Genomic DNA, 21135 nt, shown 5'->3' on the forward strand with positions numbered 1-21135 from the left:
ACAAAAAAACATAACAACATGTTATTTATAATGCCTTAAGCGAGCACACTGCATGCACATTAATTTATTTCTGAATGACTCAGTGTTATTTCCCTTAAAACACGAACTAATCTTTTTTCTAATATGTTTGTATGACAAATGTTTTCCTCTACAACAGGGAGTTGATTAAAAAAAGTAGTATTTTGCCATTGCATCGTTTTTCTTCTAACGCAACCAGGCAATGATTGTAATCTCTGCATTCAACTGATAAAAGGTTCCATGCATCCTGCTACGCACAGAGAGTCTGAGTTAGAAGGAAGGTTAAGAGGTCAGAGATTAAAGATTAAGGAACACAACCTGCCGAGTTTTCTGTTCATGGTGCCGTTATTCCATGTAAGCTGCTTCAGCTCCTCCGATGGTAGGACCATGCCACTGTCGCTCTGCTCATCCTGAAGCAAAAAAGGATGCAGACAAGCAGCTTATCAGGGGGGTTATTGGGTTTATTTTTCTTCTATGTAATAAAGTAATTCTGACAAAGTTGTGGTGCATTCATTGTTTCTGCGTCTTTGCACGCAAGTAGAAGTGAAAGTGTTTTCTTGCCTCAGGGGTGTCCCGCTCCTTGGAGGGCAACTCCTCAAAAGTCTGAAGTGTGGCCATACCCCTCATGTAGCTGGACAGATTGGATTAAGATTCAAAACATAAACTGTGAATTTTTCAACTTTCTCAATCTCTTTCCTGTTGTGTCTAAAGGCGGTTTCAGTTACATCACACTGGCCTTTCCTATCACTTTCACATCTACACCTGTCACTTTTCTTCCTTTCTTTTTTTTTTCAAATTTTTGTATCCTATTGCAGAACTTCTCTACCACACATAAAAACAAGCTGTAACATCTTGAGGCTTTGGATCAAACTTACATGCTGTTTTCATTTTCGTCTCTCGTGTTTCTTTTCAGTAACAGTGAAACTTTCTTACCTCAGGTTTGTGACAGCAAGGGGGTTTTCTTTAAAGGTCTTGCTGTGATTTGTGTCTCCAGTCATGAAAGATCCCAGAGGAATATAATCCTTCCCGTCCTGTAGAAGAGAAGGACCCAAAGTGTGAGATTTATAAGACCGTGTTTTGTGACATATTTGTGTCTTTGTCTTTTAATGTAGATCATATACAAGATATAAATCACAAATCTGAGCAAAACATGACCTGCTGCACCCTCGCTTGTAGCAGGTCTCCCAGTGTCTCCACTAGGTTAGTGAAGGTGGGTCGGTCTGAGGGACTGGCCTCCCAGCAGGCCAGCATTGTGCTGTAACTGTACACACACAAACACACACATCAATATCATTAGCTGTGTCTTGCTCTGGGAGATTTCAGACACTAATGTATGTTTTTTTTCTGCAATCTGGCTGCAAAGTAAATCTCTTTCCGGATAATGATAAAAGTAGAGATTCATTGTAATTACTACACCTCTTCCTCCCCGTAGGTTACAGTGTTTTAAAAAATATAAACCCACATCTCAGGTGTGCTGTACTCTGGCGCTCGCATCCTTGTTCCCCCCTTCAGCCTGTGGCAGAACTCCTCATCTATGTGAAGACCAGGATATGGGGAAGCTCCTGATGGACAAATACACACACGGTAATACATGATTATGTGAAGACTTAACCAGAGTTGAATCAACAACTCTCTGATACCATCTTAAATGTTTAGGATTAGGAGGGAAGGTTGCAGGGCTTTAGGATTGGGTGTTATTTCTGTTATTTTGTCCAGCCTATGTATACTTGAACAGATGTGTTCTTACCCAAAGAAAAGATCTCCCACAGCAGAATGCCAAAGGACCACACGTCACTCTGGGTAGTAAACACTTTGTCAAAGATGGACTCTGGAGACATCCACTTCAGAGGGAGGCGGGCCTGCTCAGCCAATCAAAGCACAGGGCCAGAGTTACAAAAGACCACTTGTGTAAGGAAACCTAAAGTTTGGCTGAAGTTGTTGGGTCACAGATGCTTTTTGAGGAAAAATGTTGCATGATGTTCATTGCTCAATATTTCCAAAAGACAGACAGCAAGCTAATGTGATAAGAACAAATATAGGATGTATTATACCTCAAAGTTTCATGAACGCTGGACTTGTATTGGGATTTACTGAAGCAGTTATGACATTTTCATGCTTGTTATGTTGATTGTATTCGCATAATATGCACAGATTTTCTGTTTTAACCACAACTTTTTTTCCCCTCAAGATTCACAAAAAGATTTGTTGAAAAAGCTTTTTTTTCTATGCAGTAAATGCTTGCATCCGGTTTTAAAATCTGAAAAAGCATTTATTCTAAAATACTAAATCATAATTAAAAATTAAATATGAAATATTCCAAAATGTACCTATCAAGCTCAAATTACCTTTTTTCCTTGTTAATTTGCTAAAAGTGTTACCATTAGGACTAAAATTTTTGTAAATGTTAGAACACGGTGCAAAAACCGCATCCCTCCAAATGCTTTTAGTTGCATTCATTTGCATTCAGTGGTGTGCTTTATTGTAATGCCTGTGATTTTGCAAAAAGCAAGTGTAACACTTCTCATTGTGGAACCATATTGCTCATGCAAACTCACATCTCCCTTGCGGACATAGTCGGGGTCTTTGTAGATGTCTCTGGCCAGACCGAAGTCACAGATCTTCACAACTTTATTATCAGACAGCAATATATTTCTGGCTGCCAGATCTCTGTGAATACACTGATTTGGAAACACAGAGTACAGATATAAAATACAGGAAACAAACATGTTCACATGCATTGCACAAACAGAACAGAGAAGTGTGAGACCTTGCGAGAGGCCAGAAACTCCATTCCTCTTGCCACTTGGAAGCTGAAGGAGATGAGATCTTTCAGATATAAAGGAGAATTGGAGGCAGATTTGTGATCTGCAGAAAGAAAGACAAGGGACATGGCATGTTATCAAGCAGTTTGCATGTGCACAAAGAAAGGAGAATTTTTAACTAATCTCCTGTCCTTACCTAGATCATTCTCTTTGTTGTCGCTCTCATCAAACTCAGATCCAACGCTGCCAACACACCCTGGCTCTCCATCCTTTCTTTCATCCAACTGAGATGGAATGAAATCAATGAACATTAAATACTGTACAGCAGATAGTGACAGATGTTGAAAGAATAGCATACAGTCACTTGTAAGGCCGGACTGAAAGGCTGACATACTTTCTGAGATATTTGCTTGGTTTTTAATCACTTGTGAGAAGAAATTAAGGAAGTAAACCTGGCTGCTGCTCAAGAACAGATAATATCTTTGAGCCTCAAACAGATTGCAGAAGTAGGTTTACTAGTGTGTGTGCACTACTAAAGTGTATGTAAGTATGTGAAATGTGGCTATAATGACACCATCTTTAATTGTGTGTATGGACAACAGTACTGTTGAGGCTGCTGAGCTCACCCTGTTGTGCACAAACACCTCCCTCTTGCTCTTCAGGAAGGCAGAGAGATTCCCATAGCGACAGTACTCAACAATAACCATGAGTGGTCCTGCACACATAGAAAAAAACACAGACACACACATATTATATTATGATGACACATGATAATCATGACACATTCTGTAGGAGACACACACACACACACCTCCTGGCTTGGTGCAGGCTCCCAGGAGGTTGACTACATTCAGATGGTGGCCTATGTGATTGAGAATCTTCAGCTCAGTCATCAGAGCTTTGTGCTCGCTGACTGTTGCTCCCTCTAGTGGACAAAAGGCAGAAAAGAAAAAAAAAAAGTGGCACATATGTTCTCCCAGAGAATTGTAATTTTATTTTCTATCATAACACCAGAGAGCTGATCTTGTACCTTTGAGCATCTTAACAGCCACAGTCCTGCAGCTTGTGGCGTTTTCTATACCAAACGCTGACGCCTGCATCACCTTACCAAAGGCTCCACGGCCCAGAGGTTTCCCTAAGAGAGAGAGACAAAGTGTTTGAGTGAAAAAAAAGTAAGGTGTGTCTTTGTGTGTATTTGAGCAACTTTATTAATCACTATTATCATCTATCCCAGACTTGAGATGCTGATAAGAAAGGACTTTATACCCCACCAACAATCCATCTAACTGAATCCCACCCCAATGATAATTAGAGCTGATTAGTTCCAGTAAACACAGTTTACACATCCCTTGTTGGAGTTAATTAGCTCACCACAGACAACACAGACACAAAGTCTGATTAATGGAATGAGAGTCACTCCCAATAATAATCTGATAAGACCTATGAGAAAGTCCTTGTATCTGTTATGTGATCTTAAATACATCCCCACGCTCCCAACTTTGGCATTACATTCCCAAAAGCCATCTAGTCTCCTGTCACAGCTAAGAAAAGCAGGCAAAAAACATTGATTTCTGCACTTTTTTTTTCAAGAAGTGTACCTAATTTGAGCCGCTCTCTGGGGAACTCCCATTGGTTGGGGTCATATTGCAGTCTCTCACACTGCTCCTCTATTGGCCCCTCTCCTGTGTCCAGTATGATTGACAAGTACTCTGGTTTGGTGTTTGAGCTGTTGGGCTTTAGAGAGGGAAGAGAGCATTTGGTAAGACAAATGAATAAACAAAATGAGTAAATTTTAGAAACAAAAATTTAAAACGGTTCCTGGATGTTTTTCTATAAATGTATCAGTGCATACCATTGCTACACATAGTAACATCAACATGTAGATTTGTAGTTCCTGGTGTTTTATTTTTACTTATGTTAGTTTAAAAATAAAACCTGGAAGACAATCAATTAGTAAAATGGTTCAACTGAATTTTGCAGCTTCTTGCATTAAAGAATGAGTAGGATGCAGGTGGATAAGTGTCTGTGTATGACTGAATTTAAATACACTGCAACTATCTATGTCAGTTATGTATTGTTGTTATGCCTGCATTAGTCTATTTATTATAAGTATTTATTGTCCTATTATGAATGTGTGCTATTTATGTATTCTTATGAGAAAAGGCCAGAGTAATATGACTATAGAGTCTAATATATATCCTTTTCAGCATCCAGCAAAATTTCAAGTCTCCAACTTGCGAGTTGGCACAGACATTAGCGTAACATGGAACGAGGAAAAGGCCTGTACAAAGTAGTCCGCTTCACAGAGTTTCTGTTTACATTTAGTACTTAACTGACTAAAACATTCAAAAGCACTGGTTATTTAAACTTTAGTATACACATGTTTTTCATCTACTAAGAAAAAAACCCTGGAAACTACATGCATTCATCCAAAAACAATTTGGTAAAGTACTGATGTTTCACGAGGGAAGATGGAGGAAAGAAAAGAAGTGATTTTATGTAAAAGAAAGTGTCAAACAACTGCTGTGTATTATATGTAGACACATTTCAATTCTCAATTCAATTGAAAGACGGAAAAGCATTCTTAAAAATAAACAAAACCTGAATATGTGTTTTTGTTACATCATCATCATCATCATGCCACAACTTTCTCTTGTTTCCTCTCACCTGTCTCAGTTTGCGTATGAAGAGTGTGAGCAAAAGCCAGAGGAAAGTGGCCACCACACAGGTACAGGTGAGAGTGGGAATTTCCAGAAATGAGGCTTCTGAGGCACCTGCATAAACACACACACACACACACACACACACACACACACACACACACACACACACACACACACACAGAAACACATATTAGTGCTTAATAAGCTTTAATTTTTCACACAGGTGGGCCTGGAGTCAATAGAAACTTCTATTATTCATTCTGTGTATTGTAGTTGCTTCAGTTGATTTAAAATAACTTTATTCATTTATTTCCTGATGTTTTTGTTGATATTTATAGTTTTTAACTTGGTTTTGACCATTGATGAATGGCTTTTTTTTACCATGAGTTTATTCCTTGGTGCATCTCTGAGATTCAAATACAGTTTTGAAATGTACTGAAATGAAACTCAGAGATAATCAAAAAAAGGAGAAATTGCAGAGAAACCAAAGATACTTTTCATAAAAAACATTTACATAGGTGCTTGATGTTTTCATTTTTCTCCTCCTTTCCAAATGGGGGCACTGTGTTTTCACTGTCCCACCATCATCCATAAACACTACACTACCTCTTCATTAAATCTCAAGTTTATTTATTTTTTTTTGTTTTTTCTTTGGAAGATGTAGAAATGCCCAGTTCACTACAGCGTGGAGCCCCTCTGAGATGCAGGCCGGGCCCTTCCGGAGGAAATAAAAACGGGAGACAGTTTCCTTCCTGACTGATCAGAACACAACAACACCTCACACCCACAGCCACTCCTCTCAGACCCGAGCTGGGAAGCGTGTCCGCCACTGCTGCCAGGAGACCGATGCTCAAACTGAGGGGTAACAGAGCCACATGGGTCTTGTCTGTCCTGTCACTGTCTGCCACCGGACGTATAAGCTACAGTGTGTGTGGGTGTGTGAATGAGGAAAACGGAACAAAAGACTGTGTCCTACATTGGGATTATCTTAAGACACACTTTGATCAATGTTTACTCAGAAACTGTTAAATATACATTAAGACTTCTGTTTATATCTTGACCATCTTCCTCCTGTACAATTGACAGACTATGTGATGTGATGCATGTCTGTACATCCAGACTATACATCTATTTAGAGAACTGGGAACAATGGACTTTAGACGTAACCATATATGGAAGAGCCTCATCTTTGAAAAGCCAATCAAAGGCAGAGATGCTTGAAAGATACTACAGATACTTACTGTTGACCCATATATAGGCAGAGCTTTCTGCAGACCCCCTGTCATTGGTGGCCTGGCATGTGTACAAACCCTGGTCCTCCACTGTGATCCGGTCAATATGGAGGGTTCCCTCTTCTGGTGATATGACGATGCCTGAAGATGGTGGTGCAAACTTTTAGACACTAGATAACAGCTTCTGTTTGCATATTTAAGGTAAATTGTTGTTTTTACCTGATCCCTGTGACAGAGCACGTTCATTCTTGTACCATGTGATGGTCGGGGGTGGGATGCCCTCAGAGGGACAGCTGAGGGTCACCGAACTGCTCACGTTGACAGTACAATCTGTTAAATTATCAAGCAGCACTGGAGGCTCCAGAACTGAAAGGAGAAGCACACACCATGTGTAGTATGAGTGCAAAAGTCTGAGAGTTTGCTTTCACTCAAATACGGTATGTAGATGCACTGTACTTCCACTTTATGCTACTTTAAACTTCAACATTTCAGAGGGGAATTGTACTTTTTACTCTGCTACATTAACTTATATTAAGGTTTTACATGAGAATATATAAACTGCTTAAAAATACAGTGCATTTTTATTGATTAACTACTCAACAGTATATAAAGTAGCTAGAAGTATCTCCTCTTTGACCAATTGCCACATTAAAATGTTGTTTACACCAGCAGCAATGCTGGACACAGTGAGGCAGATGAATGCCAATTACTCACATATTTTCTGGTCATGTAAAAAACATTTTGGGAGAGGGTTATTCTTCTGGAGGAGATTTTAGGCTACAGGAGTTTTGTTGTGTTTTTTTGTCCCATGTAAAATAATTGAAAATTAAATAAAAGAAAAAAATACAAAAGCACTAACATAATATTACCTTTAAGTAGCTAACAGTTGGCTATTTATACATCGAGCAGACACAGAACAACTGTGGAGTCTTGTTTCTGGTGAACCTGATGAATATTCACTATCCTTTTTGCTTTGTTTTGGTCTCTTTTGGAAATATCTGGCTCTTCAGCTGCTAAATTAAACTCCACTGTGTTCACTGGCTACTTGCTAACGTTGTTTGTCTTCCATTTGGCACTGGGCAGGTAATGTTCAGTGGATTTTTATAGCTTTTTCCTGTTGTGTCTGAAAACTGTGCTGTGCTAGTGGTGTGGCTGAACAAAAACAGTAAAGTTGAAGGACAGAAAACCAAAACAATGAGCTGAAAGACTGTAAAAAGCTCAATAGACCTGAAGGAAGCTGCAGAGTCAGATGATAATTCTCTCTGGGTTTGTTACTACCAGCAGCCCTTTTCACATTACACAAAGTTATTTGATCCATTGTTATCATAAAAATATCAATCATAGGCACTTTAGGGACATTTTGCTGTTAATGTTTGTACTTTTACTTTTGTAAAACTTTGAATAGATGACTTTTACTTGTTCAGAGAGTATATTTTACAATGTGGTATCTCTAGTTTTACTTCTTCTGCCACAAAAGCCGCCAAAAAAAAAAGATCTGTGTTGACATTTGTCTCAGTACATTTGTAGTTATTTTTAGACCAAAACACGTTTGTGATGAAGTGAAACCAGCGCTATTTTTTCTGGACCAGTGCCACTCTCGGACAATAATCGGGCACTCGCAGTGACACATTTCTGCAAAAGAGTGGCCTTGGCTTCAACCTGTGAGTCAGCTGACGTTCGTGCTCTCCTGGGCCCCTTATTCACCCTGAAATACCCTGCAATACAAACCCAATTCTAAAAAGCGACAACAATGTAGTATTTCATCATCTGGACAGTTATTGACCTGTTAGTACACACAATGAGTTGAATACAGTTGTTCAGTTTCCTTCTCATGCACTATAATTACACTGTAATACACATACACTAAAATTAGACCAAATGACTCATTGCTCCTGGGATCTTTTTAACCCCATTTTTTTGTTTTTTGTCCCTCTATTCTCCCCCTTTTTCTCCCTTTCTAGCTCCCCCTCTTTCTTTCTGGTCACCCTGTCTCTCTAATAATTCCCTTGTGGGGGTCCCAGGGGAGGAAGTTGACGTGTTGAGCCCTGATTGTATGAAGAACAGCAGTAAAAGACATGAAGAAAAGTCACTTAACCAAGGCGACTGATTGTTGTTTCCCCTATCTTCCTCCTGGACAACAATTGATGATTGTCCACGGGGGCTGGGGCCTGACAGTGTCTGATTGGCTGATTGTTCCTCCGGCCCTGTGTAGGGGCCTGTAAATGTGGCATTGTGGGAAGTGCCATTGTGTGCTCTTCCTCCAGACAAGAGCTCATTCCCACGTGAAAGAGGTGCTGAGCTGGAGCGCAAGAGCAAAGGCAGGGTGGGGCCCCAGGAAGCCAAGGGGACCCAATTCCCAAGCAGCTAGATCTCTGTGAGAGTGGGTGTTTGTTTGTTTGCATGTATGTGCAACATATGTACATATATACGCAGAAAACATGGGGAGGTTGTGAATTTAAGTCGAGAATTTTCCAGAGCTCAACTTAAAACTGTCTTTGAAATTTAGTTATTAAGAATCATAATTCAGAAAACAGATTTGGCCCATGACTCACTCAAGGCCCTGAGACAATAAATAATTTCTAATTTCTGGTATGTTCTCGGGCCCCTGCTCAGCCCCTGAATCATTCAACTCATGAGAACTGTTTCAGTTCCTCTGCACAATGAGTTGCATGGAAACAAAAACAGGGCCAAAAAGATTTGAGACTTATGAGCTATAAAATATGTAATTGTGAAACTGCATCACTATTGAATAATGAATACAAATAAAAACTTTTGATATCATTGAGATAATTTATAGCATTGGAATATTGCACTTTAAAAACCATCCTTCTGAATTTATGTGCTTTGAATTTCCCTCTTATAAATTAGCAAAATATAATTTCAAATTTGTTTTCACGTATTTTTTAGATTTCATAAATTCAGAATGAAAATTCAAGCGTCCAATATTTTAAAAGAACTATGTCTGAGTTGCGTCCAACTCCATTAGACTTTTATTCTATCAGGTTACGTTTTGTCAGTCATATGTGAGAAAGAGAAGTTCAGATCAGCGACTGGAAACCTCTGGACACTTGAATTTTCTATCTGAAATTGTGAACCCGCAAAAAAAAAAATTTGCATCCTAAAAAAAAAAATTTAAAGAAAAAAAAAAAGTCACCTTTTAAAAATTCAAAGAGGGGAATTCAGATTACAAATATATGCATTCAGATAATTGGTTTCCAGTGTCAAATATTTTATTGCTATAAATTTAGTGGTAGTTCAACATTAAATGTATTTCAGTATTCAATTGCTTACAAAATTGAAATGATTATGGCCTTTCTTTGCTTCCATGGATTTAATGTGTTTTTTTGTTGCATAATCTAAAAAAAATCTAAACGGAAGAGCAAACATGCTTAAACATGATCTTATAATACTGATATAAATGAGGCCTTTGCTTGATCAGCTGCTTTTTATAAAAAATTCATACAACAAAGTAAAACAGTTAATTTCTCTTTAAAGTAAGTTTTCCTTTCCGGTACATTATTGATTATAAGATTATAGATGCTGAGGACAGAGAGGAGAGACGACTTACTTGTGACCACCACCTGTGCGTCCAGGTGTGTCACCTGTCCTGTGACGAGGTGGTGGGCGGAGCATCTGTAGGTCCCAGAGTCTCTGGCTGTGAGGTTGCTTAGCAACAGGAGCAGGGAGTGGGAGAACTCCCCTGATGTGACCTCACTACTCAGGGCAGGACTCCGGGATCGGGCACCCTCTGTGTCGTTCACTCGTTGCCATGACAACGCTGTGAACAGGTACTTATTGGCTATACAGGTGAGATGGAGGTCTCCGCCCTCTCTAGGTTCCTCCCTCTTGCTTACACTGAAGCCTCCTGGGACGTCTACGGGAAGCACAGGGAGACAAAAAGATGGATTGATAAAAAGGGAGAGGTGAGGAGGGACATGAACAAAATATAAACCGCTGATCTCCTGTTTGATAAATGAGCCCTCTCAGTTTCTCGACATGTGTGTCTGGATCCTGAAACGTATACTTTTGATAGCTGATTCCACTTATCCTCCATTTTTGTAGGCTAACCTTTGAAGACAATGTTGAATGCTGTTGTGGGTAAAAGCAGCTAGTGGAATACAGTGAAAAGGCTTTTTATTTACTTTAGCCATTTGAAACTTCCCGTGGAAACGGCTCGAGAGTTTCCTGATGGCAGATAGTGTTTATCTTTCCCGAACACCCCAAGGCCTCCCGAAATAAAGCGGACCTGCCAGTCCAAGGAAGTGCGCTGCACGGGGAAGTGGAACGATAAGAGCCACAGGTTCCTGTTTCGCTCTTGCTCACACACTAACAGCTCGGCAGAGTCTTGTACACCAACGCATACACACACTAAAAAACACATGGCACAAAAACCTTACCATGTATCCCGAGTAACAAATCAAACCTCATGTCACACACAAAACTACAGTATGAGCACAATGCACGTACGCTACTTTGTTCTGCCAAGTATTTCAACCTACATTAATGTGTGTTACTTCATCTGTGACACATACACACTGTGCATCATAAGGCGGTTTGACCTTTTCTGATGTGGTTCTAAAATTTGTACCCACTGAAGGGTCATTTTTTATTTTGAAGAATGAGCAAATGGCAGATTATTTGATAGGGAAAAGTTTCATTTCTTCAATTTAAAAATAACTGAGCACCGTTGCATTGTGACATATTGGTGGATGCTGTTGCAGACAGTGGTGCAGTTTTAAACTCCGCATCATATCCTGTGTCAGCGGCACTCTGACCCAGCTGCAGGATCTCTCTGCATGTCTCTCACACTGCGCCTCCTGTCTCCCTGACTGTGAAATGAACGTAACACAGCAGTAAAATCTTTATATATTCTTCTGCAAACTCAAAAAAGTAATTTCTCCATCCCTTCCCCATCTTCTCTGCTCTCTTCTTTTCTGTAGCTTTAATTTCTTTACATTTTATTTATCTGTACCTTTCACTAATGGTCAATCAAAGACATTTTGTCTTCTACTGCATGAGTACAGTGTTTCTTTTACTTCTCATAGAAATGAAAATCTACACATTTAATACACAATACAAACATATTTTGCAGAATCATTGACATCTTTTAAATCACTTCTTAAAACTAATCTTTTTAAAAAAAGAAAGAAGCCTTTCATCAATGTTAACACACTATTTTATCTACAAAATGTCTTATCCGTTTTACTATTATTATTACTTTTATCTTATAATATTGTTGGACATTTGATTCCATTTTATATTGTAAAATCTGATTTTATTTGCCTCATTGGAATCCTGGATTGTTTTAATCCTGGTTCAACTGTGTAAAACATATTGTATAAATAAAGTTTATTTGAACTACTATTATATTTTCTTTTGGCAATATTGAGTACAAGATAGGAAAGAAGGCAATGTGTTCAATCTATTAGATACTGTCTGTTCATGATTAAAGAAAATCACCAGATGATTGATGAATAACTGACAATAACTGACGTCATATCAGACCTCAAATTAGAAGAAATAATATTTTGGGGTGTAGCGAGTGTATGAGACCGTTCTTCGTGGAAAACATGAATGTGTCCTTTTTAAGGTCACTCTAACCCAAACAGATCAAAAGACTTTGGCATGACATTTAACCTTTATTCCTTACTCTGGATGAATACCCAAAATATAGATGTGAAAGTAATTTTGCAAGCCAAGAATGACAAGGCATTAAGTGGATCAGCTGATGTACAGTATGCCTACTCTCGATGTAGGAGGAGGACGTCAAGAGAGAAAAGTAATCAGGTGACAAAAAGAAAACAGAAACTGGTTATTTAAGGGCTGAGAGGGAATTTGAACTAGATCTTTCCTACTGTAATTAGTTCTCTAAGCCTTGAAAACAAAAATCCCCTGATTTGCACAAGAAGAACAACGCCCATGTGCTATAAGAGGTGATTCATCTCGTCTGGTATCACCTGTGATGTAGAAGTGGATGTCTAGCTGGTCTGTGCCTGCAGAGTTGGAGGCAACACAACGATACACTCCAGACACAAAGGCCTCTGCCACAGTCAGGACCCCCACCGTCTGTGAAAAGCACAAACATCCGCATGAGCAAACCGGCACTTAGCACACTGTGAAACACACACACACATTCATAAGGTTCATTTCTCGTTACCTCTGCCACTGATGGCAGGGATCATATTTTCCATGGGCTCGCTAAGCAGACAATAGGGGTCTCTGAGCCAGACCTCCTGCCCACTTCCAACCCAGTGGGCAGCTCAACATGCAAGCTGTCGATAAGTATTGGTAGTTAATGTGGTGTAGGTGTGTTTCTTTGTGAGTAAGAGCATGTGAAATACATGTGATGATCCCCTGATGCAACTTCTTTTCAGTTTAGCGTATTTTAGATCAATTTTCACCACAGAATCTGCAATATCAAGACACTTTCTGTGTTTTTTTTTTCAATTGCAGTCTTGCCAATGTCAGCCAAAATCCTGTTACCCACCTTTTTCTTCCCCTGAAGCACTTCCTGTCTGTGCGTAACACTCAGGATGTGGTTGTGTGTGGACGTGGCGGGGATTCTCTCTGTCACAGGGCTCCATAGGGAGGAGGACGTCGGACACACACACCTTGTAGAAGGAGGAGGAGGAGGAGGAGGAGGAGGAGGAGGAGAAGGACTCAGCTGTGTTGACACAAGTCATATTAAGCTGCTTCCAGGTGTGTGTGTGTATGTTTTTCTCAGCTGCGCTCAGCATGAAAATGCCTTGATCGTCGCTGCTTGATGTTATTATTCACATAATCACCATCATCATCATTACCATTTTTATCAATAGCATCACGTCCTCTCACCCTGTCCTGCAGGCTGACAATAGTGAATCTTTGGAGTGCTATGTAATGCTGGAATGTTCATCCATGGAGGATGCAGAGGTGGTATTGTCATCCTGTGGATCAGCTTCCTTCCATTCTTAACAAATCATCCCACATTTCCAGGACAAGAGTTCCTGTCCCTCTCAATGACTCTAGTCTAAATCCATAGATTACACACCAGTAAAGCTATGGGAACTGGAGCTTATGCAAACAGCTTTGTGGTTATTTCTGCTCATCGACTGATGATGAAGAAAACTGAAATCATACAGGAGTTGATGTCAGGCCTTACAACACGCTGATGATAATTTTGGAAATGAGGAAGGAGGAGGAGGCGATAAAATAGTGAAATGTGTGATGAATTACAGTATTCTTCATCTACTTCTTCATGTGTCATAACAGCTGCAGTGGTGAAACATTCAACTTAGATCCAAAAAAAAATCTGAATCATGCATATTTGGTCTAATTTGGGTTTAAATAATACTCTCTTTATTCCGCTACACTGGCAAATAATTATTTCATATATCTATGATCAAATATAACTGTAAATATCAAGTAGTGTAATGTAGATATGCTAATACTCTCTACAACAAAGAATAAGTAAATGTTGTTATGAATAAAACTTAATTTTAATAATTTAATAAAGGCGATGAGTGCAGCAGGAAACAGCAACATAAGAAATATTGTCAAAAAATTTAAATATATCAATGAAATAAAGCTGCACTGATTCTTATCAACAAAATGGCAAAACACCAAAAAATATTTCTACATTTCTTAACATTTAGTTTGTGTTTGTTTGTGAGTCTTTATCTTAACACTCATTTAAAAGTTGCAAAGATTGGGATGGACGTGTTTTTGTGCAACACAAATTGTAAAAGTTGGCTTGAAGATGATGATAATTATGTGAATTCTATCTATCTATCTATCTATCTATCTATCTATCTATCTATCTATCTATGTAGACCAATCTCATACACCAAAGAATGCAGCTTCATTATTTCACCAGCTTCACCACCCTCAGTGTAAACTATAATTTCCACAGTGTTCATTGATCCTGTGCCTGTTTATGGATGTATCCCTGCCCCTCTTTGCTCCCTGTCTCTGTCTGTATCCTTGTCGTCATCCTTGTCTGTCTGTCCTGAGCTCCTCCCTGAGGTTGGTTCCTCTCTTCTCCCTGATTGCTCTTCCTCTTGGCATTTAGATGGGACCCACCCTGTGCATGACACCGCGAGTCTGACACACACACACACACACATATACACATGCATGCACATACCCACACCTGCTACACGCTCCCACACACGCACACTCACATGGGCACAGATTACACCAGCTAACACTCCCACGCTTCCCAGGAAAGGCTCTCTCACTCACACACAAATATGATTAGTTAGATGAATGTGTGGATGTTAGAAACACAAAATTACAATCACTCCACAGCCACATTCACACAGTGTGTGCCTGCCAACAGGGTGAGCAGCTGTCTGGAAATATGAATGAGCTGTTCCAAGTTGTGTATCAGTGGGTGTCATCTCCTGCTTTTTTTCTTCCTGTCCTGTTTCACTGCCTAAAATACACTTTGACCACTGTCCCTGTCCTGCATGTTTCTGTTTCAACCCCGAAATAACCACAGAGCCGTACCATACACCATACACAAGTATAAGCAAAGTTTAATGCAAAAACACAACTGATATAACACTTCAAAAAAACAATACACCTTAACAGTTTCATACAAAGTTGGCAAATATTGTCATTTCATCATATGTAAGTTAGTTGTATAAAATTATTAAATATTAGATTCATATATTACTCATAGAACATCTGTATACAATGAATGGATCACATTGGGAGACACCCGTAGAATGGGACACACACACACACACACACACACACACACGCACGCACACAAAGACGTTCCTGCGCACACTTGCTTTACACACACGCACAAACAAACAAACACACACACACACACACACACACACAGATGGACTGCACTAAAACACTTACGGCACTCACTCTCTTAAAATGGCTTGTAGTATCACACATACACTTGGCTGTTTTTTTTTTAATTTCAATACAAAGACAAGAGGGCTGTTATACTGACATCATTTGACAAACAAACATTAGACATTTTGACATGGGAGGACACTGGACGACACAGGATGACACAATATGACAGAGGGCAGTCATAGTCTCTTGGTCTGTGGAGACTTCCTACATGGTAGGCGTCTGCTGCTGACCGTTAGTCTTTTAATAGAGAACTGTAGGCATCCCATAGTGAACAACACAAAGCTTGTCCTCTCTCCTGTTTCACCCATCCATCGCCAGGTGAGCACATTTGACCCTCTACCGGTGGCTAAAAATCGGAACAGAAACTCACAGCTTTTGTGGATGTCAGAATCAGATCAGGGCTTGGGACAGGCACGGTTCATGCGCCCATTATAGTACCACTCTAGGACACAATAAAAAAGCAAAGCAGCTCCAGAAATGTGGCTGGTGGATGGATGGAATTGCACTTCTTCTGGCTCAAAATGTCTGTGAAATGTAAAAAGCATAAAACAACTACAGGATGGCTGGGTGCGAGGGGAGGACTGAAACTTGGGCAATGGAGGAAATAAATAAATAATCAGTAAAGCAGGTGTCCTTAAATCCTTAGTGATGTGGCTTATTTTCCTCCTTGTTTCCTGTGTCTCCTGGTCTTCACTGCTCAGCAGTGTTCCAAGTCACTTTCCTCACTTTCCACACCAGTTTAGCAAGCACAGGATCATCACATGGGATCACTGGTAATGTCACTGAAGGTTCTGGCTGCGATGGAGAAGCGTTGATGAGTGTGTGGAGGTGGTGGTGGTGGTGGTGGTGGTGGTGGAGGAGGAGGGGGAGGAGGGAGCTCCAGGGTGGGGAGTTGTTCTTCTGTTGAAGTGGAGGATGCTGGGTTGGGGTGGAGGGCAGAGCTGGTGAGGGAAGGGGTTGCAGAGGTATGTGTGGGGGGCAGCAGAGTTGGGGTGGTGGTGGTGTTGGTGGGGGGGGGGGGGGGGGGGGCTCTCAAGAATAGATCAAGCTCTTGAGGAAGCGGACTGTGCCACGTTTGAAGACGAAGGGACAATCACGCTGCTGGGAAGCGTCTCGCGTCGGAGAGGAAGCCAAACAACAAGAGGAAAAGCGCTCTGATTTTCGCACAGGAAGCCCAGTGCGCCTCCTGCCCAGGCCAGATAAGAGCACTGCGGTTCCCAGGGCCAGACCCAGGAGTGGACCCAGGACCCAGGCGCGAGGCCCCCTCAGCCTGGCCCAGCCTGGTCCACTGTCCCTGGGCCTCCTCCAGCGCGGCGTCAGGCTCGTGGTGCAGCCGGGCTGCAAAGAACAAGGGGCCTAGTGAGGATCCAGCCAAAAACTAGTCTAAAGAAACACACTCAACACAGTCACTGAAGCAGAACCAGAACAGAGCTTTACACAGGGCCAGTAATCAGCCTATGAAGAGGCCAAATGTAATCTGCTGGGACGTTACTGTGCAGCTGGACCTTCTCAGTCTGTAGACATCTTTATGCTATGTTGGATTGTTTTCTAATTTTCTGGTTTGTTGGGAGTATTTGCCTTTTTTGTTGGATGTTTTTGTTTTGCTTCTTTTTCTTTTATACCAGATATTTAGTGTAATTACTTATAGACCAAAGTAAATTTTGAATTTACTTGCATATTAACCCAATCTGAATTAATTTAAATCTAAATATCAAGCGATGACTAAACTAATTCATCATAAAATAATTTTCTTACCACTTTTACCATGATAAAAGATAAAACATGCTCTCAAATATGCTGTTTGTCTGCACAATAATACAATTCTGAAGTGCAACTGCAGCAAAATTTCAAAAATAGTTATAACCTTGAGATCTAAATGTAAGAATGAAACAGATCTTCTAAATAATGACGACATTTCTTCAGGATGAAGCGCTTACATCTCTCTACCCAGTGAATATCAGATATTCTAGCTTTGCCATCTGGTCTAAAAGATCTTCATGTACATTATGTAGATTACATTTGGCATAGATGGACAGATGAAACCACACAGGCGGCACTTCGGCATGGCGCCATGTGAGAGTGCCGGGGTTAAGGGTCAAGTATGCCGATGATGTCAGTGTGTCTCAGATGGGGAATAGAATATGGGCGGCTGCTGTGGTGCTCTCAGGTAATACTTAACCTTTCTGACTTGTTCATGAGCAACACAATAAGTGTCTGACCTCCAAGAACAACTCAATCAATGTTTTTGGCAAGTGCCTGCTTGAGTACACGTGCATGTGCGTGTGTGTGTGCGTGTGTGTGTGTGTGTGTGTGTGTGTATGTGTTAGTACTGTCACTGTGCAAGTTGGCTAAATGACTGTCCCACTGCATCTTTGGGTTGGGCCATTTCTCATGAGAACTTTATATATAGTGTCTGTGTCAGATATAAGAAAAAGCATCACAGGATGCGGTGTGCAATCACAATAATAAACAGGCCTCTCACCCTGTGTCCTGGACAGGAAATTCATTAAATCATAGCGTTTGATTTGGAAACCAACAAATCGTGACTGAGAGCACGGAACTGGCCTCTATTGAAGTGTGTTTTTTTTTCTCTGTCCTTTCAAGTCTGAGATACACTGTGTACTGTGTCTGTGAATGTACCAGGCACACACACACACTCACAAACATACACTGACACACACATACGCGCACACACGCAACACATTTGTACGCACTTAAACAAACATATGGAAAAGGACACATGGACAGTAAGAGAACAAACATATGGGAAAAGAGTTGCTCAAGCAAACAAACATATAAACACAGACATGATGACACACACACACACACATGTGAGTTCACGCACACACATTTTCACACATTCCTGCACATGAAAGGCCCCCAAAGGCATCTGTTCTGGTTACAAGGAGGAAACTCTGTCTGAACATATGCTGAAATAGACAAAACATGTCTCGTTTTCAAAATCACATACACACGCACACGTGCACGCGCGCACACACACACTACACACCACCGAATTAACAGACAACAAATAAAACATCTTTATCATGTTTGAAAAATTACGGCACTAATATTATTTATAGCCAAAATACACACAGATGTGTAAAGATTAATTGAATATCAACCAATGAGAAATTATTATTAAAATTAAAACATAAAAATAGCATATATCATCCTTTTTTTGCATAGTGCAGTTTAATTTGTTAAAATTTACTGAATTGATTAATTAGAAAGCAACAAAAGACACAGAGAGCTCAGTATTGCTGTAAACTCATATATTCTGTCTTATATTTTGCTTTTTTGGTTGGTCTCAATGTGTATTTCAAACAGCTTTTCATTGTTCTGTTTGTAAAAAAAAATCTGCAACTTTGTAAAGAGATCTAAGGATTCTTATAATTTTCAAAAATTAACGTTCATGCAGACTGACACTATTCAGGTGTCTGTTTTAAATTTCATTTTATAGACTTTTTTTATGTGCTTATGAGCTACTTACAGGCCTTTGGATGGGCAGGCGTGCCAGAGCCACTGGATGTGCGGAGGAGGGACACCATGGGATGTGCAGTGCAGAGCTTGTCTGCTCCCCTGTGGCACAGAGCCCGGGTCCTGCAACGACACAGCTTTCTCCCCTATCTGAGGACTCACTGTCAGCCAAGAAGCCCACACACACACACACACACACACACACACACACACACACACACACACACACACACACACACACACACACACACACACACACAGAGATACAAGAGCAAAGTTTAATCTCTGAGAAGAGAGACAGACAGAGCTAAGGCTGATTGGTGGGTGAGGAATTCAATCAGTGTTTCTCACCGTTGACCATGAGTGTGAGCGTGAGATTCTGGTAGAGTCCATGTTCCTGGATTCGTACCAGGACGGTGTACTTCCCAGCATCCTCCTCTGCCACATCCCGGATCACCAGCGAATTCTCGTCCATGTGGTATCTCGAGCATTGCTCTGCTGCCACTTGGCCGTCTTTCAACCTGTCAGAAAAAAAGCAACGTTCAAGAAGAGTTTCAAGGACAGCACCTTTACAATTATTAAAACAATATGAGCCACAATCTTTGTCAATCGCTGGTTGCTTAACCAACATCATCTTCCTCAGGAAATATGGCGGAAATTAAAGTAGACTTTATTTAGAAATTACACAAAAAAGGGAATTATACACTAAAGGGGAAACTTTCTCAGAATTCTAGTGAAGCAGTAGGGTGTGGTTTCTGATCTAAGAGTGCAAGTGGTCTCTTACCAGATGACTTCAGGAACGGGGAATGCTCTGAGTTTGGGAGTGATTCGATAAGATTTCTGTCCTGCTTGAACTTCCATCACAGATCCATGTCTTGGCTTCAAACGGATAAATGGGCGGTCTAAAATTTAGGAAACACAGGATTAAGTGAATGAACATAACTATTGTGACATTTATCCCTCACCCTCAACAGTGATTCAGTCTGTAAAAAAGGAAGTGATAGTATAATGAAGCCGAAGAAAACATCAGAATGATACTCATGCAGCAGCTGCAGCAATAGTGTATGATTAATCCTTACGTGGTTGAATGATCTAAGGGCGTTTCTGAAGGGAAAAAACTCACCATACACAGTAACATTAACTTTCTGTTGTTTGGTTTTTTCACCGCTGGTGACTCGGCATGTGTAGAGGCCTCGGTCTGCACGCTGGAGCTTCGGGATGGTCAGAATACTGTAGAATAACATGTGCGTTCTGTGTTTCAGGAGCCTTTTGGTGGTGGAGCCGGTGTTGTTATTCTGGAGGTGGACAGGGAGACAAAGCCGGAGAATTAACGCTGATGGCTCAGCTAAGAGTCCCTGCACGTTGTTCAAATTAAATTTGTCAAGTTGTGAATCCCAAAGCTGGAGAATTTCTTACATGGAAGTTAAAATAACTGGAGTGATGTATTTATATACTTTATCTGCATGGTAGAGAGAATGCATACTTATAATATATACTGTAATTACATTACAAAGTAATTAATATTAGTTGTAAATGTTAGATTCTCTGTAGCACTTTTCTAAAAAGTGACTATTCCTGATAAATCCCACAGTCCAGAGAGATTTCTTACAACCTGGCGACACAAAAGTTGCTGTTACAAATGGCTACTAACTAATCTATAAAACATTAATAAATGATCTATTAACTAACACAATTTATACAACAAGTTATACACCCGTAATGAAATAAGCCTTTTTAAAAAGTGTACTGGTACTTTACTGCAGTTGAGATCAATTACATCCACATTTGTTATAAGTAAAGATGTTGTCCATTCTGCTATTTGAAATTGTAAAACTTCAAAAAAAAATTCAAAAACTTTTTAAAAAATGGCAGCTTATACTTTGAATACAATAAATACATAGTAACCTTCTACTTTTGCTCAAATAAACTTTTAAAGAAGAACTTTTATCTATACTCAGGTTTTAATTAGATTATAAAAAATTCTTGTACACCATAATATCTTAGTGACAGGTGCGTAGGATCAAAAACTCCACTCAGCTAAAATATCAATAAAGCGACTAGAACGTGTACTTGAGCTGGAACTGCAAGTCAGGTTTTTTACTTTAACAGTCTGTCAGCTTGTCA

General features: G+C 40.1%; 1 protein-coding gene across 2 annotated transcripts in view; it reads right to left on the reverse strand.

The window, feature by feature from the left end:
• The window catches only part of flt1 (fms related receptor tyrosine kinase 1), a 35284-nt gene that overhangs the window by 2586 nt on the left and 11563 nt on the right, over positions 1 to 21135 (reverse strand). Inside the window, exons 7-29 of one of the 2 annotated variants that reach the window (XM_042398736.1) lie at positions 20135 to 20306; positions 19796 to 19913; positions 19363 to 19532; positions 19025 to 19172; positions 13163 to 13286; positions 12633 to 12741; positions 10244 to 10549; positions 6895 to 7041; positions 6685 to 6816; positions 5448 to 5554; positions 4379 to 4514; positions 3811 to 3915; positions 3592 to 3705; positions 3407 to 3495; positions 2977 to 3064; positions 2786 to 2883; positions 2574 to 2696; positions 1766 to 1877; positions 1481 to 1580; positions 1174 to 1279; positions 952 to 1049; positions 580 to 649; positions 337 to 428 (exon numbers count right to left, since the gene is read on the reverse strand). In XM_042398736.1, the coding sequence (XP_042254670.1) occupies positions 337 to 428; positions 580 to 649; positions 952 to 1049; positions 1174 to 1279; positions 1481 to 1580; positions 1766 to 1877; positions 2574 to 2696; positions 2786 to 2883; positions 2977 to 3064; positions 3407 to 3495; positions 3592 to 3705; positions 3811 to 3915; positions 4379 to 4514; positions 5448 to 5554; positions 6685 to 6816; positions 6895 to 7041; positions 10244 to 10549; positions 12633 to 12741; positions 13163 to 13286; positions 19025 to 19172; positions 19363 to 19532; positions 19796 to 19913; positions 20135 to 20306 (2864 nt within the window). Of the gene's footprint in view, positions 1 to 336; positions 429 to 579; positions 650 to 951; positions 1050 to 1173; positions 1280 to 1480; positions 1581 to 1765; positions 1878 to 2573; positions 2697 to 2785; positions 2884 to 2976; positions 3065 to 3406; positions 3496 to 3591; positions 3706 to 3810; positions 3916 to 4378; positions 4515 to 5447; positions 5555 to 6684; positions 6817 to 6894; positions 7042 to 10243; positions 10550 to 12632; positions 12742 to 13162; positions 13287 to 16558; positions 16870 to 19024; positions 19173 to 19362; positions 19533 to 19795; positions 19914 to 20134; positions 20307 to 21135 lie in introns of those variants that run through there. The other variant, XM_042398737.1, reaches the window with a different exon arrangement.

Source organism: Thunnus maccoyii, chromosome 21 (genome assembly GCF_910596095.1).
Source record: "Thunnus maccoyii chromosome 21, fThuMac1.1, whole genome shotgun sequence".
Classification (NCBI taxonomy): Eukaryota; Metazoa; Chordata; class Actinopteri; order Scombriformes; family Scombridae; genus Thunnus; species Thunnus maccoyii.